This window comes from Saccoglossus kowalevskii, chromosome 16, assembly GCF_978046115.1.
Source record: "Saccoglossus kowalevskii chromosome 16, keSacKowa6.1, whole genome shotgun sequence".
Classification (NCBI taxonomy): domain Eukaryota; kingdom Metazoa; phylum Hemichordata; class Enteropneusta; family Harrimaniidae; genus Saccoglossus; species Saccoglossus kowalevskii.
The window spans coordinates 18,225,679-18,246,971 of NC_140656.1; the positions used below are offsets into that span (position 1 = coordinate 18,225,679).

Sequence of the window (21,293 nt, forward strand, 5' to 3'; positions counted from 1 at the left end):
TAGTTGTACAAAACAACACCCGAAAGACATGTATAGAATACGAGAATGTCACGTAAATACTAAAAAAAAAAAAATTCTCTAAACCGGAGATTATTTTCACATCAGGGGAAGATATCTGATCGGGAGAAAAATGCTGATCTCGACTCGGATCAGTTGAAAATTTCCTGATACAAAGAAATGTTGGCAACCTAAGGAGTCGATGCGCAATTTATGAGTTTGTGCTGCGCATTAAGAACAGCTAACTCGATGTTTATTTCCATCCTGGGCTAGAAGTATTCGTAGATGACAGAGCGGAGCTGTCCATAAAAGTGGTTGTCCGTCGTCTTCTGCCGTTTCAGTCAACAATTGCATTTTCGATTTGAAAACAACCGTAATTTCAATTGCTTGGACATTCGATTTTGTGGGTTATTTTTCACGAAACTAAACACACATGTTATCACGCAATCTATTCTCACCCCCAATTACCACTTGATTAAACAGGTTTTATTCTTAGAACAGAATTTATATTCAACGTATGGCCTATACGAGGCAGCGAGGAATGAAATTAACAACACAAATGAATAAATAATGGATGAAACAAACATTCATTAAACATTCAAAATGACTATGATACATCATGTGACATTATATATTGATTTGATAATTTGATATACTTCAACTACCAGGTCAAATCACGTATTCTAGACACTGGAACAGATTTATGTGTCGCACGTCGCCAGATCACACGGTCATGAATGTGTCATCTCCAATACAAATCACTGCGCTCGTTGAAATTCATTTTACTACTGTAACACTACACTCTTCCACAATAGAGTCATTTGTAAAGTCAGGGAAGGTTTCACATTAAAAAAACAAACAATTTACTAATCAATTTACTAATCAACGAAAAAGTTATTGCAAAGCATATGCACTCATTGTCGAATACATGACTCGTTAAAGCGGGGGAGTCGTTACATACGCATGCGTCAGGTGGCCACAGCGTGTCATTGTTTACAAACAAGCGTCTACCCATGAGCCTTTGCGTTCTTGGCGCGTGTTGTCATCATCGCTTGAGACTCAATTCCCGCGCGTGCGCAGGTGACGACTCTCCCGCTCTAACTATAATGTCGGCTTTAACATTGTACAACATAACATATTTGTGCATTTGTGTCATGGATTGAATTAATTATACATGATTGATGTGGTCGGGGGGGGGGTCATTAGAGAAAACTTGAACCGAACGTCCATACATTCCTGAATTTCTATTAAGCTATTGGGTACCAATGCCTTTGAAATATAACTCAGTGATTTATAAGGGCAGCGAATAATAATGCGATGAATTACTAGTTCGCATCTAAGCAGGTACAACGACAGGTATAGCTAAGGCACGGTTACTAAAACCGTGGCTAAGGTGACCTGATCACACCCTAAGATACTGATTACTCAATCAAAACCGAAGCTGCGAACCTGCTCGGTGATGCTCGGTTGTTGTTGGCAAGGCGGATATCCCGCAAACCCATTAGCTGTTGTACTAATTACAGTATACATATTACTTAACGTGTCAAAGGCTTAAAACAGAATTGTGCCGACTTTAGTTAGATGTATATTGTTTTGTGTTCGTCCTCTTGAGTTTGGTATTATGAATCTGGATATGAAATGTGTATGATTGTATTACAACATTCGAAGTTCCCTTGACAACAGCAACCCATTCATCCACTTGTACATCCATCTTGAGGTCCATCTTTCTCTCACTGATATAATCATGTATTTTCAGAAGGTTTTCGGTCGTCGGTTTGTTGGCCTAACGCCACGCGTTCTTTGACTTGTAGTTAGATTATGACGTTATTTCTCAGTTGAGATATTTTTTTGTAAAATTGGTTAGCAAAAGTTCATAAAAATATATTTAAAATAAAACACGTAATACATGCTTTGACACGTAGAGTATTATATTTCGGAACAACCCTACTACTCACGCAGTATTTCAGAAGAATCAGGATTACAGATTCGAGAAATCTAACTCATTCGGCAAAAAACAAAACTCCTGAGAATTGTTACTGCCTACGCTATTGTTTATGATATGAAAAGTACCATGGCAGACGCATTAACATTACTTGACCTTGTTTGACCTTGGTGGTCGCAATCATTAAACACGCTGTCATACTTGTTATAGTAATCAAATCTATTGAACTAAAATGTCGAATTCCTGTTAACTACACGTGCTCGTGCTACGATATATTTTCGAATTGTAGCGACATATGGTAAATTTGGGCTTCTTAACAAGAAGGCTTGCGCTTCCAAATTTCCGAAGAATATACACAGCGTGCAGTGCAATAATAACGTGGAGGGAATTAGACTAACATCATCTGCAGAGCACATTCACAGTCCAGGGTAACATGCCACAGCCATCGCACAACGCGCTCGAATTCTAAACGATAGATTGTACACGCGCGACGACTATGCTGGCGCTTTACTTGAGTTGCAACTGAAATTAACAATTCCCACTGATTAACAATTCTACATAATTCGATGAAAATAGCTGGAATGATTTGACCTTTGACCGGAGAACAGCCACGTCTGAATGAGTTATATATATATATATATAAGATAATTATATGCAACATATATGTCCTCCATGTCGCGCACCCTCTAGCGACGAAGAGCATCTGTGACGTAATGTGATGTCGATATCGTTTTGATTCATAGTCGCTCTAAAACTGTTTTGGGAGAATTGACTGATTTTAATTGACTAACGACTACACAACCAAACAAAAGAGTTGTCGCTTTCAATTACAACGCTTTCACCCATCTACGACATATATGGCGTCACGTACGCGGTTTGTCGCTAGAGGGCGCGACGTAAACGCACAGTGTGTCGCATAAAATCTCATAACACATATCGATTGTAAAATATATTATAGGAATGAATTGTCTGCTTGAACAGTATGAGATCAATATAACGCCTAACCAGAACCACGTCCCTGCAAGTATACCACCCTGAATATATGCTCCGGTATAGGCTGTACCACATGAAATATCTAGCAAATGTTTGAATGGGCGATGTAAATAATGAATGTTGCAACATCTGATCACCATTAAGATTTAGCTGCTGTATTTCATGTATATCTCAGTACAATTTATCTGGAAAAAACTGGTGTCCTTATTCTCCTGGCACTGTTGTAGCGTGTATAACTGTATGGCCATATCCACTGTCTGTTTATATATAGTTATCGTTTCCACCATATCGGCTGTATATGGATTGAAATCTAGATAGTCCTTCGCGATTCGCTTAAATTTTCCCTGCGAGTTGCGACTAACACATTGAAGGCGTTCCTTAGTCACGTCATGCCCCAAGAACTTGAGAATTCGAACGAGTTCCCCCATGGAGTTCGATTTCATATTTTCGTATCTGACTAACAGCAGAGGTCCACGGAATTTTAACCATTCTATTACCGTATTTGTCCACGACTGTGCCTTTCCATATACAAAATCTTGCCAAACTGAGAAAAGAGCAATGAAGCAGAAAAATGTAAGTTGTAATTTCATCAAGGAGACAATAGGATAAAATATTGCACATTTGCTTGTATAAGACAATGAGACATTCTCAGATAAATCTAAAGGTTTTGTATGTAGACAAACAATATGTATTATTTACATCTTCGTGTTTTCAAAGTTTATGCAGCCAATCCTGTGTTAGTGACCATAGTCTTGATGTCCACACGCAATGTACATTAAGTCAAACTATTTTTCAGAACTTGAATATGGATTAAAGTGACATTGACTGCGCACAAAAATGAAAATTATATTTGTGCGGCAATATCCAGGATTTGTTGCCAAACCAATTATTTTATCATTAGTCTTGGTCATCACAATAATCGTTAAGAGTTGTTCTTCATATAACACAAAGTGGGCATGAAACTTTAAGGTAGCGAGACTATTATTTGTGTTGAAAATTATGATTTTCACATTTATTTATTAATTGATGAAATGCACTATAAACTTTCATGTGATAAAGTCAACATAATATAGAATGTCATGTAAGTTGGTTAAAATGTAGATTTTCTGAAGGGAAGCAAGTTGGCCTCAGTAGTGTTTTCCAAAATCAGCAACACAGGTTTAATCTGTGTGCCTATAAGTTTCAAAGATAAACTCAAGACAAAGCAATGTTAGCATGTGTTATCAGTAGCTATCTGACACACAATGGGTGTTTCCAAACATTTGAGTGGTTTGTCTCCGCCCCTGTTTGTTTCACAGATTAGTCATTTGCATATGAATGCGTTAGACACAAGGTCACACAGCCACTGAAAAAAAAAATCATTGATTTTGGTGTTTTCATATGCCGAATTTATCCAATTATAGCTATCCCATTCCTTTATTTTTTTGGTTTCCAATAGTCTTACACATTTGGATGTCCCTACACATGTTAAAACAGACCTTGATGGGAAAACAAATTGATTGTGCCGATAAACAAGCTTGAAAATCTTTGCTGTTACTTCATGGACGTTACCAACAAGTTGTGGTTTGAGTTGGGGGCAATGCGACTAAAACAGTAATTGAAATTCAGCACACTATTTTTTAAAACACGTTGCTTGAATAAAACTGACCAGACACATTCACATTACCTGACTATTGAACAACTAGGAAAAGTGAAAAAAATACTTCTTATCGCCAGCATAAATGCGTAATTATTTTTTTTACAGAAAAAGTAATTTTTCACCTTTGATTGAGTAACGCGTCGTAGAATGCATTTACGGGCATGCAAAATACACTTGTGAAAAGCTTGAAGTCTGGCGATTCTAAAAATATATACTTTCCTGGGTCTATTTGTAGTCATTTAGTTACAACTGGAAGATGAAAACAAGTATGCAAATAATAGTCCCGCTACCTTAAGAGAAATTTTATTCATCTTACGCGGTGATCGATGTACACAGAGGTGACTGACTGTATATCTAACTATAATTTCACGTTTTGGATCAGAAAAAAAGAATAAATTGGTTACACCGACACCTTTACCTGGCTTTGATATGCAACAAGATCCTGGTAAGGTCAATTATGGCGGATGTGACGTGAGCAGGAAGACTTCCGCACTTTTTCGAAATATTTACCTGCCACCTTCGATGTGCGTATAAATAATTGGACTACATTATTGTATTAACTATTTCATGTCGTTGTTTAATGTTCGAAATATGCATTGTATTATTATACAGTTTGTGAGTTAGAACTGCATGCAATCGTGTATTCAAGTCAAAGAAACTCTACTCTTAAATAAAAATATCCCAAATTTATCAAAACTCCACTATGTTGATTTCTAATAAGAGAAAAAATGTTAGCGGGAAATAAAGTAACGACGACCGTTTTGAAATTTGGAATTTCAGAAATAGGTTAAAATAAGTGCTTTTACGTTTTGTTCTATGGAGACTGTCATTTATTGCATCGATACAAACAATACTATAGCTTTGTTTCACATAACAGAACGTTGCTAATTGATTTATTGGTCAAATACACTAATATAAAAACTAATTTAGGATATGTTTAGTTTTGGGTAAACTTCTCATACACGAGAGTTTGACGGGAGGTAGCAGCAGTAGTGTGAACTCAAATATTTGAAGTGGCACGAAAGTTAAACTAAAACTTTAATATCCGGTTGTAACGAAAAAGCATAGTTTAACATTTCTATCCAATGTTTATTTATGTCTCAATCACTTACTCTTTCCTGTGGTGTATTTGGATTTAGCAGCGACTCCTCGATGGCCGCCATAGTGGCGGTTGAACTCGGATCGTATAGCGTCAAACGGGTCCCGCACAATTAATACGGCCTTCTGGTATTTGGACAAAGTGTGATTATCCCATTCATGCGTCTTGACAACAATCACGGAGTTATCTGTAAAACCTTCTCCATCGAAACCTTCACGTTTCAAACTTTTATCGTTATATATACTACCTGTGTAAATACCTGCAAAAAACCCAAACAATATGAATAAAGGTATTGGCACGAATGTATGCATCTGTCCATACAAAGCAATGATAACTGACTGGTAGGTCCCGGAGACCAGATGTAAAACTGAAGGACCTTCATAAACAACTGACATCTCAGCAAGGTATCTGCAGTGAGCAAACCTACACTAATGACAATTCTCGCCCGTCACAATTGGTCCAGACAATATCAACAAATGTCTAAAACGTGTTATTATGTGTTCTATATAGATTTGGAGCAAGGCATTGCGTGCTGTATTCGGCAATACTAGGAGTAACCAGAGTAATATTGTTTCAGGAAGCCTATGAGAAATGATCTTAAAAATACATAAATATCAGCATCAATAAGGGAGTGCAGTCTGATGGCGCTAGTAAATAATCACAAGCGTAATTTGCAAATATGGACTGTGGACCTCAGGAACGCTGAGGGTACAGATTTAATCAGCTGTCGTCTATGTAGTTTGGGCCTTGCGACGACCTCAATTAGCTGTATTCATATGTTCTTGATTATCTTCATTAATTCAAGAATAATCACGAATTTGCCACTGGGGATGACCGTAGCGATGAATTTAGTCAATTGAAAAATCGCTCCGTGATGTTTCGACCCCGCCACCGTGACTCGGTCTTTGATCGCTATGCTTTCATCTGCGTGTTGCAATGTGCATCTACCTATTCGTACGAGATGCAACGATGAGTGTACGTATATTACAGCTACTTCACCCACCCACAAAACTTAGACACCCATACACCCAAACGAATTAATTAGTTATGCATGCCTAACAACCTTTTAATATACCAAGACTCGTCAGAGATAATTTCAGAAATGTGTTTCAAACATACTCAAAATCCCACACAGTTCCAATGCCCTCCCCCCAAAAAACACGAAATTAAGAGTAATTCAAACACTGAGAAATTATTCAATAGCTCTTCCAAATGTCATTATTCATTTGTTTCAGAAATTTGTTTCATGTTTACCATCGAATGTACACCATGGTTCTTGCCAGCAAGGAAAATGAAATACGCATAGCATAGCCTATTTTAACAAAGCCAATTGTATTGAATTTAACATACAGTGATCGAGTCAAAGGCATACATTGTTGGAACACGACACATGATTTGTTGTAACTCTATGCTTTTCTATTAAGGGGCATCCCAATTCAATTTTGCTAATGACGTAAGGGTGATTGCTAAAACATGGTTATGTATTAGTGTGATTACTAGATTGTGAAAACACTAAACCTGGGAGTTGAATGAAAGTAAATTGTAAGAATGCAGATTCGACAGGCGTAGATTGAATCAGCATTCCGAATTCAGAATTCGAATTCCCCTGGCGTGTTTATTACCCATAGCATGTTGCACTGACGACATCAATTACATTCCCACCGCTCTTAACGCGTTTTAATGGACACTCTTTCGTGCATTGTAACGATACACTCATTGGAAAAATTTATAAGCCGGATTTACTCAGTGAATCAGTATTGGATGAGGTGATCATTATTTATGTTGTGACAATTACAGAATATCTTTTATATTTACCCGGATCTAACAGTAGTACAGTCTTAACCATGTCAAAGAACATAAGGTAACGTGGTTTGAATGCCAGTCAATAAAGACAAATACCATATAATTATATAATATTAAAAATATATGTACAGATACGAATAACATCATACGACTAAACACATATTTCAACGGTCATGGAATATGTAACTCAACACCCCCATAAATATGTTATATATTACACGTGTTTCATATTACATGTTCGTATATGTCTGTATTTTTGACTACTTTCACTCAGGTGTTCTTCAGTGGAATGGACAGATTTATCCCCAAGAAAGTTCGTAGCTGGGTAGATCTTACTGACCGTGGATATACCAGGCTTTGTATATGTGTAGAACTCTAGTAATTCTGTACGTTGTTACTGACGTCGAAGATTCGAATCGCGCATGTCCATCTAAGGCACTGTAAGAGCGCATTCACTACACGCTTTTCCAATCTGCCCTTTTCTTCGGACAGGGCAAGGTGGCTTAGCGGGGAGCGCGTCGAGTTGCATGTTCGAATTGCGTTTCATGTTTATATGTTGGTAGACGTGGCTGTAATTTTAATTACCACTTGATAAATTGCTGTTGTTATACACGTGCCACGTTATCTAATTTGTCACGCATTGCCCATCCACTTAGTCAATATTCTTTGTATCTATATCAAGCATCAATTTCCAGGACCCATGTCGTTCGAGATAACATCGAAAGAAAGTGGAATATAGTTAGGTCACGGCGCAACTGTTTTTTGTATGTATAAAATGTACATTACCTATATGGTGAAAATAAATTACAGAGTGAACAATCGCAAGTAAGTCATGAAATAATCATGGCAATCATCAAGACAATCAACCATCGACAAAATAAAATGCAATGTAATGATATTCAGCACGGAACTCAGTCGTATATTACATATCAAAGCGACATCATCATCATTGTATAGCGTATTACGAGTTTTGTACGTCGCAAGGCGCCTTTCAGCCCGCAAACAAAAATGACAAATCAATTGACAAACCCAGCCCACCCAGCCCACGTCAATAGGAGCGCGTTTCTCACCGAATTTCTGGATCCGCCAGTGGCATTGGAGCCATATCGAACACGACTCGTGTTAAGTGATTGTGCCTTGATTAAAATCCAAGGTTTGACTGACGTTTATCAACCTTATTTGTGCGTTACAAATTTCTAATTAATGGAAATGAGTATTGTTGACTTCAAGATCGCGATCTATAAAGGTGTGTATCACAAAGTCATGTATATGCAATTAATTGGATGCATCTGAAGGCTGATTTTGGTTGTTATTCGGTAAACCATAAAGAGAAAAGGATTGGAAGAATTCCCCAAGATCATAACAGTCATTTTCAATGTATTGATTGGCGTGCACAAAAATCAAATAGTCGCCCCAATACACAATGTATATTTAATGAATTCCATTAACCCAATACGCACTTACTAAATTGATTCAGTAATATTGTCTACAGGCCCTGTTATCAGTCTGTAAACATTGCCTCATTACTGCGCTGAAGTTTAAGTTTAAATATAGAATTCGGAGTATCATTTGTGCGATCCCAAGTGTCAACGCACAATATTACTGTAAAGGCAGTATAGACTAACGTGTGGCAGAGGACAATGTGATCCCGCACGGCCTAAGTGCCTAATTTGCAACATTCTCGTAATAAACTTGTTATTATTATTTTTATTAGTATTAGTATTAGTATTAGTCTATTACTCATAATCTAGTGACATATAACAGCTCGAAATGCGAGCAAATAGTATTCGTGCCTTTGTGGTCGTTTGCGTTCAAATGACGTAATGCTATTTCTACGCACGCGCGCTACAATGTTGCTGCGTTAAGCGAGAACAAAAAATGTTCAAATGCGTGGCAACTATTCCAACGCGTTAGTAAAACTTTCAAACACGTCTTTACGTCGTTTCACTTACGAACGAATTCCATTATTTTTGCAATCGATGTATTACAGTATTATATAAAGCACAGACATCCAACCAACATCTTTTGTAACATTTCAGGTTACTATGAGAACACGAACGGATATCTCCAATTAAAAGTAAATGTATATGGCCCAGAAAACCTCATCACGCCACCCACTGTGATTGATTGTTCGGGTACGTTGTTCTTGGCAACATGAAATGAGCAACTAACTTGTGTACATGATATTCAAACGCACGTTGTAGGGCGTAGACAACCACCCTAGTCTCGGTGTTTGCATGACTTGACGCCGATTCGCTTATAATATATTAAAACATCTGAAAAGCACGAACTCCTGGCCGCAGTTTATAGATAAATAAACCGCCTACATCTATATTCCTTAATTTGTTGCAGTCCGTGTATATGTATTTGTAAATCCTACTGGATCGTCCACACCTACAGACTTCTTGAATTAAAATACATCCTACATAGACAAGACTACATAAAATGCAAAAAATAAATACATTGGGTAAACAGTTGAAAGAAAAATACTACACGCCGTATAGCATTTGTAAATAAATACACACCACTAAATGAACCGACAAAAGAATTTCACTGTGTTATTAAAAGTGGCATTTTTTTAAGGGACGATTGTGGCGTAGATTCAGCATATTAATCGCGTGAAGCTAAAACTAAATATAAAAAAATGCATAATGTTAGGGCTCCGAGTGCACATAAAACTGTATCTATACCCTGAACCAAATCTTCAATTAGAGGAAAACAAATTGAACGTTTTGAACCCAATTTAAAATAAAAGGTTGCAAGCCGTCCAATCAATTTGTCTAATGGTCGCTATAGCCCGGAGACAACCGATGACTAATTCCTGACAAGTTACCCTTGTTAGACTGGCAGGTATCACATTCCGTTAATTGTGACACAGAAGAGAAAAATAAGCGTCACCCGCGAATACTGTAATCGACATCACTCTTTACACTTTTACAATACGAGGTAGATACTCCATGCTTGTAACAACCAACCCAGTAAAGTACTGACAGTGAAAGAAGCTGAATTAGCCGCTGATGAACGATGAACATTGTAAACGAATTGATATGACCTTTTCATTATAGCAAAGGCATTAACAGAATTCTATCGCTAATCATCGATCGATACACAACTACAATTTCCAATTATCGGAAGCGTGCGTCTCGAAAGCCAATTTATTTGTCCATCCTCGGCTCCCTCGGGAAAGACAATTAAAACATGCCCTTGGCAATTTAAAAAAACAAAAATAAAAACCCACCGATGTATCGATTTCAATGAGACAGTCCGATCTTCAATATTGTTACATTGTATCACATAAAAGTGACATTTGCCTGAAGGTCCATATAATGTGCGTTACACAATACTTTGGTTGAAAAAGATACAACTCAATTGTATTGTTGATTATCTTTACGTTGTTACGAAAACAACAAACACCTTGACGGCACGGGAATTGTGTGGCCTTGCAATAACCGGAAAAAAACGAACGTTAATGTTTGTTTTTAATTTGAAAATAAATTGCTATCATCATTCTCTCTCGTGATGAACCATCGTCATATTCACTAGGGGAACATCTCACACATCTCCGTGGTTGCTTAATCGGAATGCTTTCAGTAGGGAGCAGCATAACGCAGTGTATAAACCACAGGAGCCTGACGATCTATTCGTCTCAATGCATGGACGTCTATGGGACCGAGCGACTATGTCCCGGTACAGAACCTTGTCCTTGCTCAAAATAATAGAAATTATAGAATTAAAACAGTTTAGTAATGTAAAGCAAGCATATGTTATTAAATTTAATCATCACGCTCCGAAACCACGAAAATCACTAATACTTGTTTCCGGCCGATCAGCTTGCACTATAAGACAATGGAGGAAACAAAATGTGCACACATTTTTCTAGCAGCCGAAAATCACACCTCAAAATACAAAATACCTTGTCCAAACCAGTTACGAGTGCTCACAAGACACTGAACTATCGCAAAATGTTGTTCGATTACATATAAATCATATATTTTTCCAGATTTTACGCATTTATAACGAAATTTGACAATTTCTATTCTCTGTGATACCAGCCTTCAGGTTGTGTCAATCTGCGCATGCGTGCACGCCCTCAAACGCCAGGACTGCATTTCCTTTTTTTTAGTCAGAGTTCTCAACTATTCATAATCATTCGAGATAAATCTGAAGCATCCTGTTTGATATTTCAACTAAATTGAGAAAATCAGGTAAGACAATAAAGAATTGTGTATATAAATGATTGTGCATAGTTGAGAATTTCAAACTCTGGCAACAAAGAAAGGAAATGTAGTCCTGGCGTTTGAGGGCGTGCACGCATGCGCAGATTGACACAACCCGAAGGCTGGTATCACAGAGAATAGAAATTGTCAAATTTCGTCATAAATGCGTAAAATCTGGAAAAATGTAATCGAACAACATTTTACGATAGTTCAGTGTCTTGTAAGCACTCGTAACTGGTTTGGACAAGGTATTTTGTATTTTGAGGTGTGATTTTCGGCTGCTAGAAAAATGTGTGCACATTTTGTTTCCTCCATTGTCTTATACTAGTATATAGTGCAAGCTGATCTGCCGGAAACAAGTATTAGTGATTTTCGTGGTTCGGAGCGTGATGATTAAATTTAATAACATATGCTTGCTTTACATTACTAAACTGTTTTAATTCTATAATTTCTATTATTTTGAGCAAGGACAAGGTTCTGTACCGGGACATAGTCGCTCGGTTCCATAGACGTCCATGCATTGAGACGAATAGATCGTCAGGCCCCTGTGGTATAAACAAAGTAGAAAAAAAAATAGTAAGTAGAATAATGTGCGTGTAAAATTCCAAAATAAGAATGTCTGCGCATCCACGTCATGTATCCTTACTGGAAGGTTGGATTAGGCCGCAGTGCATCATAGTAATGGAATTGATAAGAAGATAAAATCAACACACTATACTCCAGCATTGATCCATTACGAGAAATAATTTAGTAATGTAACGGATTTACTGGAAAGTTATGGGCCGGGATTAGATTTGATTACGTTGTTGTAATAGGGTGGCTAAGCTTATTCAATACCAAAATAGATATGTATTTATAAGGTTGAATACATCTGGCACGAGATATAATTTGGTAATTTTGCTGTTGCTTCATCATATCGAACACGATGCGACGCGACGACTATGGAAGTTGAAAATATGACGTTTCCGTGTGGTATTTTAAGGATGCAAAAATAACTTACGGTTGTCTGAAGCGCTCAATTCGTCTTGTCATCTATGTTATTATACTAGAAAGCAAGAAGTAATGTTAAACAGAACACGATTTGTAATTAGGAGGTTTAAATACACAGTTGAAATATTTGACATATACTGAAATGCGAGAAACGTATTTCAAGTGGATTGGAAATTTGATCTGAGGCAAAAACGTCTTAGACTTTTAACCATTGTACATTAGAGTGTACAATAATCTGCAAATTATGAAACACGTGACACATGCGTATTTTTTTCACCGCAAAGACCGATGAAGTGAAACCCAGGAATTGCGATTCAATGCAAAGCTTGTGCCTGAGTGCGGCGCTGCCCAACCATAACACCTCAGAACAATCAGAGAGCAGATTGTTGACAGTTTTTTTCCACATGTCAAATTTTGCTTTGTATATGTGCTTCGATTTGAATGTGAATTAGACACATCATTTCGAACATATATATATTCGACAAGACATTGTAATGTCTACATATAAACAATATTATGTATTTTATAAATTACCACAAGGCTTTTGTTATTAATATTATTCAGTTAAGACGGTGTTCTTCATCGCTAAAGACATTCGCGTTACCGGATTCCTGATGAAAAACCCAGACAAACACTATCAGAAGATCTCCCATGAAGCTACATATTTCAATTCATATTTCAACGTGAGAGAAACCATACCATCAATCTTTCGACGATATAATAAAAGAGAGTCAAAGTAATCAACCGTCTACGCATGTGTATTCTTAGCATTTGATGATATCAAAGATATAAATCACAGTAAAACAAATACCATGACAGATGCTCTTCAAGCGGGACCTATCTCCTAATGCTTTAAAAAAAAACATTCACGCTAAAGCAACCGTATAGATTGCCAGTCATGTTCGTTTAACATCACACTCACCTCGAAGAACATCAATTTTATTAACAATAAATACAAGGCACGGATATTACAGGTTACAGCGGAGTCACAGATATAAAGGATTTACAGCTAGCAAAATAGAGGTCATTATTTTCGCTGACTTCCATTATTATCCTTACTATTCTCGTGTGCCGCTACCCAGGGCGAATAACGCCTGGATCTATTCATCGGCACAGTTGGGAGTAATGTGCTATGCTTGAAGACATGAAATACCGTACCACGTATAAATACATACGAGTCACATACTATTAGTTACAGTTTCCTGAGTTACAGGGTTAATTCGTACATTAGACAGTAATGTCCCTTAAACTGCACCACGTTAACACGGTGAGGTCATAAAAACGTGTAGCAATGAGAGACTAGTTAGAAAACGTCTAGCCAATGTACTAGACAATTTTAAGTAGGATAACCCTACAATCATGTTATTTCAGCGTACGCTTTATGTTCACACAAAATGCGGCACAATGAGCAACACAAAGAAAAACAATTTGCTGATGCGTAAATTTTGATATTCAATTATAAACACGAGGGCAACCCCACCGATAAGCACTCAGTAATACAAGCACGTATATTTAAATAGATACACAGAAATGTCATTCCGGGGATAAGCGCTACATCGGTTTATCGTATCGAGAATGTCAGTGTGCTAGTATCGCATTAGACTAATAGTAGTATATACCGGTTGAACTAGAATAGTCCCAAAATTAGAATACGGTCAATTTATTAATATATTTGAACGTGAATCAAATGGAGTAAGAAGAGACATCTATATAACATTTAATCATGATATATTTAACGTGCCGATTTTAAGTAACAAGCCTGAATAACTTAGTAACACTGAGAGATCATGTTACATAACAATAACAAGTTCAAGGGTGTATTTAGTATTTACAAATTTAACCACACCTCTAATCTGATTGTGTTCATACTAATACTGAATACGAATGGGGGAAAGGACACTAACTATACAATAATCTGTGCGGAATAATGAAAATATTGGCATATCAGGTTACCCCAGATTGGACAGTTGTTACTACTCAAAATGTGAACTACTCACACGACCAATGTTGTGATGTCTAGTAAAAATAAATCTATTGGTAGGCATCTAAAGGAGTTATATAATGAGCTTTATTAATTATTTAAACTACATGCAAATATTTATATTAAGTCATCAACACAAGAATAATTGTCAATAGACATTCGCCAACAAATCGTGTTGTGTGAATCCGAGTCTAGTAAAATGTTCATGTAATGGCGATTACGATAAAGACACCTCAACGCACACATTCACAAATTGGTATCCAAAACTTGTTGTTTACGCTTTATTTTATTCAATGTATAAATGTGGTATATGTATTTCAGAACCACGCTTTAAAGAACTAAGAAACTTTTAAATAATTAATAATGACTGATATTTAGTTCGAAGTGCGGACCATCAATTGTTTCAAGGGGAAATGTTGTAAACATGTACGACAAGGCTTTATTGTCTGATGTGGTGAGCAAAATTCTGCTGATTAATGTCGATAGCCAAATTATGCTCATCGAATTGTTCTCACCGTTTACCTACACCTTCACCGATATAGTTAATAAACAAACACTGCTACTTGATACGATATACCGACGTAATCCCATACTAAAAAGTAAGATTAGAGATAAGTTTACAAAGAGAGAACACAGATTCATTTAACGGGCAGTGTAACATATATATGTCTATATCCTGGTGTCTTGCTGTAGTTCTTAATAATATATTCGTCTGAACGTCTCAGACTTTGCTGTGAGATATACAACCACATACTAAAAGTGTATTGAATTACAAAACACATCCCAGATGTAGAATCACCCTAAGTCAGTGGTTTTTGATTTGTGGCAAAGTGTGTTCTCTTGCAATGCGGATTGATTCACTCGTCACCTTTGCAACAATAGACTTAGGTATATTCGGTTTTGGCCAAGTTTTACGAGACAAGCATGTTTAGCTATTGTAGTTAAACTAATCCCTTAGAAAACAAATTGGCCAAGTGTGACGGCTTATCTATTGAATGGTTCAGCATAAAACAATAACGATTTTTGACAAACGTTTTCTATTTTCAGGAAACTTAAATCAACGATTCATCATGCAATTAAACCATACATCTTCAGAAATATACCAAAAATCTTACACCTAAAGTTTCAACAATTATGATACAATGCATAATACCAAAATGTCTGACCTAATCTGAATTGATCCATTAACAGGTTTATTGTAATACAGGGTGATATGCCGGAAAAGTGCGACCACGGACAACTTTTTTTTAGATAAACGTTTTACTTACTTTAAGCTAATTATGGAGTTATTACTTAGTGTTATATGGAGAAAAGACCCATTGAATTATGAAATCCTTTTTCTGTTTGTTTTGAAACTCTGGATAATGAAACATTGTTTCGGTAACTACATTAAAAAATGTATTAAAAAAATTAAAAAGGGATAACATACCTATTTGTAAAGATATATATATCGTATGCTAATATACATGAACGATAGAACGTGTTCTCAAGTAGGAACTCCTCGCGTCAAGTGAGAACCCCTTTCTTTCGTTCATCACGCAAAATACGAGTAACTAACAAACGTCATAGTTTGTATTCTAAAACAGCTTCTTTGCGTGTACGCAAACTTTTCGTTTTATGTAGTGTTTGCAAGAAAATAAATTGTAATTTTAACAGAACATAATATAGCTCATTTTCATTCCAGCCCAACCTTTTAAAAATGAATCGTGTTAAAAAAATATGCGAATTAAATGCGCGTATAACTGCGTAATCAGCAAACATAAAATTGTATTGTTCAACATAAAGAGAAACAAAACGTTCCAGAACAGTGGTCTGAAAAAAATTGTCGTTTGCGTATAGACAACCTTAACTATATACATAACTATATATATAACATATATATACATAACTATAGTCTATACACAAACGACTGTGACAAACACAAGGTTTGAAGCTAGGGAGAAAGATGCACGTATTTCAAACACAAATTGGTGTTGGCTGAGAACACATCTTTCTCCACATGGGGGGCATCCACTATAATTCAATCTGAGTCTCTTATTACTAAATGTGTCTCTCAAACCATTTGTGTCACCCAGTGCATGTAAGCACGAGAAGACAGCGACAACTGCTGCACTCACTTCGAATTCATGGCATATATCTTGAATGTTCAAAACCCAAATTCCAATTTTCTTAATAAATAAGTAATTAATTAAATCATTTGTAACCACCAGAACGTGTTCCATGCATGCTACTTGGAATAAAATATAAACCTTTTAAATTCATGCACAATGCGTTCAAATTATATAATGTTTAAAAAAACAGTTGCCATCTTGCTGTTGACTAAAGTGCATCTTTCACACGAAGGAGCGTCACTAATGTGACATGTGACTAATGTGACATGTGACTAATGGATACAGAGCAATAAATATCGATTATGTTGGAAATCCATCACACCCTGACAGGACAGATTGTTATCTGGTATCCGCATTACAAGAGAGTGGTTTTCATGCAAACACACATGCCACAAATCGGAACCCATTGAACTAGGGTCATTTATATGCTACAATTGTGATGACTTTAGCAGTTCCGTGCCCAGTAGTCGAATATACAATACGGACAGTAGTGTGACGAAAACTCAATTATTCAAGTTAAGGCACATTTCCCGTTTTCACCTCAGTAATATGCGAGGCTTTGTCTGTAAAATGCTTACCCATGGACCCTAAATGACATACACACTGGTATTTTTTCTGGAGCTAATGTTGCTCTGTAAATTGTTGCCATGTTTCTGAACTTCAATGACAAACGTTGACATAGCAGGGGGATAGCCGAGATCATAATGCATACCTCATCGTTCATTCATAGGTTTTATCCATTAATCATCATAGAGTTGATTAATGGATAATGTTGGCTCACGTATTTTACCTTCATGCGTCAAGTAACTAATTCCATTACCTTTGAAATAATTATATTACCGGCTTTGAAACCCAGCGTTTCCATTAATATCTAGACAATTTGAGTTTAAAATATAATATGATTAGTTAATATGACTGTCGTTCATTGTCTGGGGGTCATAGGTGGAGCACGAATGCACACTCCCCTTAAGCTCTCAACATTAGAAGCAATTTTAAATAGTACACACACAGAAGGTAAAATAATACGTTTCGACATTAAATAACGATCAGACATAGAATACTTCCACCACATGCCCCCAAGTTACTGCTCAAGAGCTAGAGTGGCTTTTGACATTTCCTAGAATCCAACATTTTCATTACAGCGAAAACACGGAAAACAATCCATTACCATAATGACGACATTTCGCGGTTTGAGACACGTTTCTCGGCAAAAGTCATCGAATGTACACATTCCAGTGCATATTTGTAGAGATAAAATTTCGCGAAATGTGATATGAATAAGAGTAGAGTTGTTTACTTAGATGTTATACTGCAGGTGCCATACAGATATTTTTAATTCGTCGTAGCATGCGATCGCTAATCCGTATACTCCCTCCTGCTAACTATTACCATGTACGCTTGGTTCATCTAATGCTCGACAAACTTGGCGTAGTATCACTATCAATGCTTTCAGCTGCTGAGCAAAATACACTGATTGCCAACTTGAAATGCTTTATGTTCCGGGAATTTTTTATAACAAGTTGAAATGCATAAAATGAGCAACCCACTGCTTATCAGCGGTTTGTGTAGCGCCAAGATAATAATGTCTCTCACGCCATATATCAGAGCAATTTGTACAAGTATAGCGGTGGGACTGCAAGTAGAATGAACAAGTGAATTGAAGCAGTAGATAGAATAGTATATACTAGTTGAGTGACAGAAGGAACAGCTGTTGGGTAACAACGCCGTAAAGAATGTTCTATAGACTTCGGCTCGCATGTTGAATGCAAAACATGGGCCCGGGGAAAGTTGATGGATATGCCCTGTGTGGCATCAGGCCTGGGGTGCGTTGACGGACATGTGAGACATCTTCCCTAGATACGTTTAAATCCATTGTCAAGGGAGCTCATAGCCTTAGTCTGAATTAAAATCGATATACGAGAGTGCACATAAACAGGTTCAGCCACGGATTTTGCAACACAGATTGCATCTAAATGAAGGTAGTTTAGTACGCCTGTCTACGTTAATGTTGATCACCGGCACTGTCAGCTTTTTCTACTACAACAGTGCACGACACCATAGCAACACAGACCTGATCCGTTGACGATTGTCGACGCATACTCTCCGTACTCTTTCCAAACAAATGATCAGTATAAGCGACAAATTGCAACCCTGGACTACGCAATCCTCAGGGGCGGAGCTACGTCACAAGACGTTCCACGTTGCTAAGACGCGCACCACTGTACATTCATTTCTATGGGCTCTGTGCGCGCTGCTGTGGAACGCCGGTCGAGCTGGTGAAAATTCGAGAAAACAACACAAACTCAACTTTGAAGTAATCCCGAACAACCAAATTTATATATGTAACACAAGTAGGGCTAATCTTGTTACACTGTTCAGGGGAGTCTCAACAACCATCCCAAAGTACCGTTTTCTGCGAGTTTTTGGCCTTTGTTTTCACCGCCAGAGTTGCCAAGCGGTGACAATGCCCGAATGTCCGCCCCCGAGGATAGCCAATCGCTGTTTAAAATTGCACACGAGGTGGGAACGACATTAGAGTATTTAATATTGCCCATCATAGCATATGAATAACAACAATAAATACATTAATTCAGGTTGATGCGGCAAACCGTGACATCAATTGCATATTACACACACTGTACCCGTTCGTGATGAATTCTCTTTCAAGCGGCAGTTGGGACCCGATCGCTGTCACAGTGGTAACCTCAAATGACGTCATTTTTTGCGGACGACCCCCTTCATGTTCATTCAGTAAGTTATTAATAGATTAGGGGTGTTATAGACGTTCATATAGGGTTTAGTATTCACTGCTTGTCACGTTGATTCATTATACAGAACAGACCCCCACAGAATTGTTCATCCGTTCAGTGAGCGTGTGTATCGTTCTACAATGGAGACAGTCGCGTATATCAAAAAGCGACAAATGCATGCTTGGCAGCGATACAATACGCACATCACTACATCATTGAATTTCCCCAAGTATGTGTGTGCTGAGCATAATCGCTTTTAGTCAGTCGCGTTACTTTGGCTATTAACACATACGCTCCATGATACGTACAAATTCTTTCTAGCTGCTACCCACTTCAAAACAAAAATACGCGTGAATGATATACAGGGGCCAGCCACAGGGTGAAATGCGTGGTGTCACTGTGTGATTAGAGGTATATTTATAATAAGCGTCATATATATATAACCTTAAACCGGGGTCAAATTATTTAACTATTTTGTTATTAACAATGTCACGCATTTGTTGAGAGCCATTTTACAAACCCATATGCTTCGTAAAATCATAATTTCCGGTTTGACAAACAATGGGGTCAGTCACCGTACCATAACGGATAACTGTAACTGTAGTAACACGCCAGTTTCGTGATATATGCTTATACATATATTTTAAATACGGCTATACTGTGAAGTCGCCCGCTACACGATATTCCAAGATGTGAGATGGGGACGGTACTTACCCGTGGCTTGTTGTAGTAAATGCCTAACCCATGTGTTGCCAGAACCGGGGAAGCTGGCGAGAGCAACTAACGGCAGTGGCTTGTTAGAGAAGTGCAGTTTAACGCAATCATCTGAGTATCCTGTGTTATGTCTCGGCAGAACTCGCTGAATAGTGTTGTCAGAAACCGGTAAATTGGCTCCCGGTGGAGCCACGATGCCACCGCGTCCCGGGGACTGGTCACCTAGGATCATGTTCTGGCGATAGAACATCGGGTGTCTGAAGTCCACATGACCGAACCCTAATCCCGTACCGCCGCCGTCATCGTTGGAGTTGTATACCATGTACACAAGCAGCGTTGTGTAGAAACACACGAATAGCAACGTCATGAAGAGACAACATCGTTCTGGTCGCACACGAGGACACAACATTAGTGAAGAAATACATTAAAACAGAACCAACGGACACTGTTTGTTTAGTTGAGACACCGAGTATAGCTTCGTCCGTTGCTAACCATCCTATCTTTTTCATTTAGTGAATAAGCGTAGAAGGAGCATCGTGCATCGGCCGTCTGCTGTAATTATCCTTCTCACCGATTGCACGATCTGTTTTTATGCCATCTGAGCCCGTTAGGCCCCTCAGCTCAGTGACGATAATCACGGTTGTTAATGTCCGTCTGATTTGATTTCTTGGGAAGTACACAGATGTTGCTGGCTGAGGCGGACGATATTATCAATTGTCGACAATGTAAGAAACAACCGTCGCAATTATAGTATAAAAACATGAAAAATCTATTCAAAGGAAAGACAACTCTTTTTTTTAAATAGTGATATTAAAATAGCGGTAGAAATTCGTTTTAAAAATGCGGACCATCAACAAAAAGTCTAATTGTAACTGACAATGCATATATCATTGATCATTTTCACTGCAAAATACATATTTATAAATATTGTAATACCTATATCATGCCGTTGAGAAATGGTAGCAATGTTGATATATCACACCGTGATAAAAACATTGTTTTAAGTCCTTTCAATAGATTTAAAAAAAAAAGATTTCTAGTTTTTTCTTTGGTTAAA

General features: G+C 37.5%; 1 protein-coding gene across 1 annotated transcript; it reads right to left on the reverse strand.

Moving 5' to 3' along the window:
- Positions 1-461: 461 nt before the first annotated feature.
- Positions 462-20,826, reverse strand: LOC100377231 (WSCD family member AGAP003962-like). Its single transcript, XM_002735815.4, has 3 exons — positions 20,237-20,826; positions 5,684-5,929; positions 462-3,476 (listed from the first exon to the last, which is right to left on the reverse strand). The coding sequence occupies exons 1-3, from the start codon at positions 20,643-20,645 to the stop codon at positions 3,079-3,081; spliced, it is 1,053 nt and encodes a 350-aa protein (XP_002735861.3). The 5' UTR covers positions 20,646-20,826; the 3' UTR covers positions 462-3,078.
- Positions 20,827-21,293: the final 467 nt, after the last annotated feature.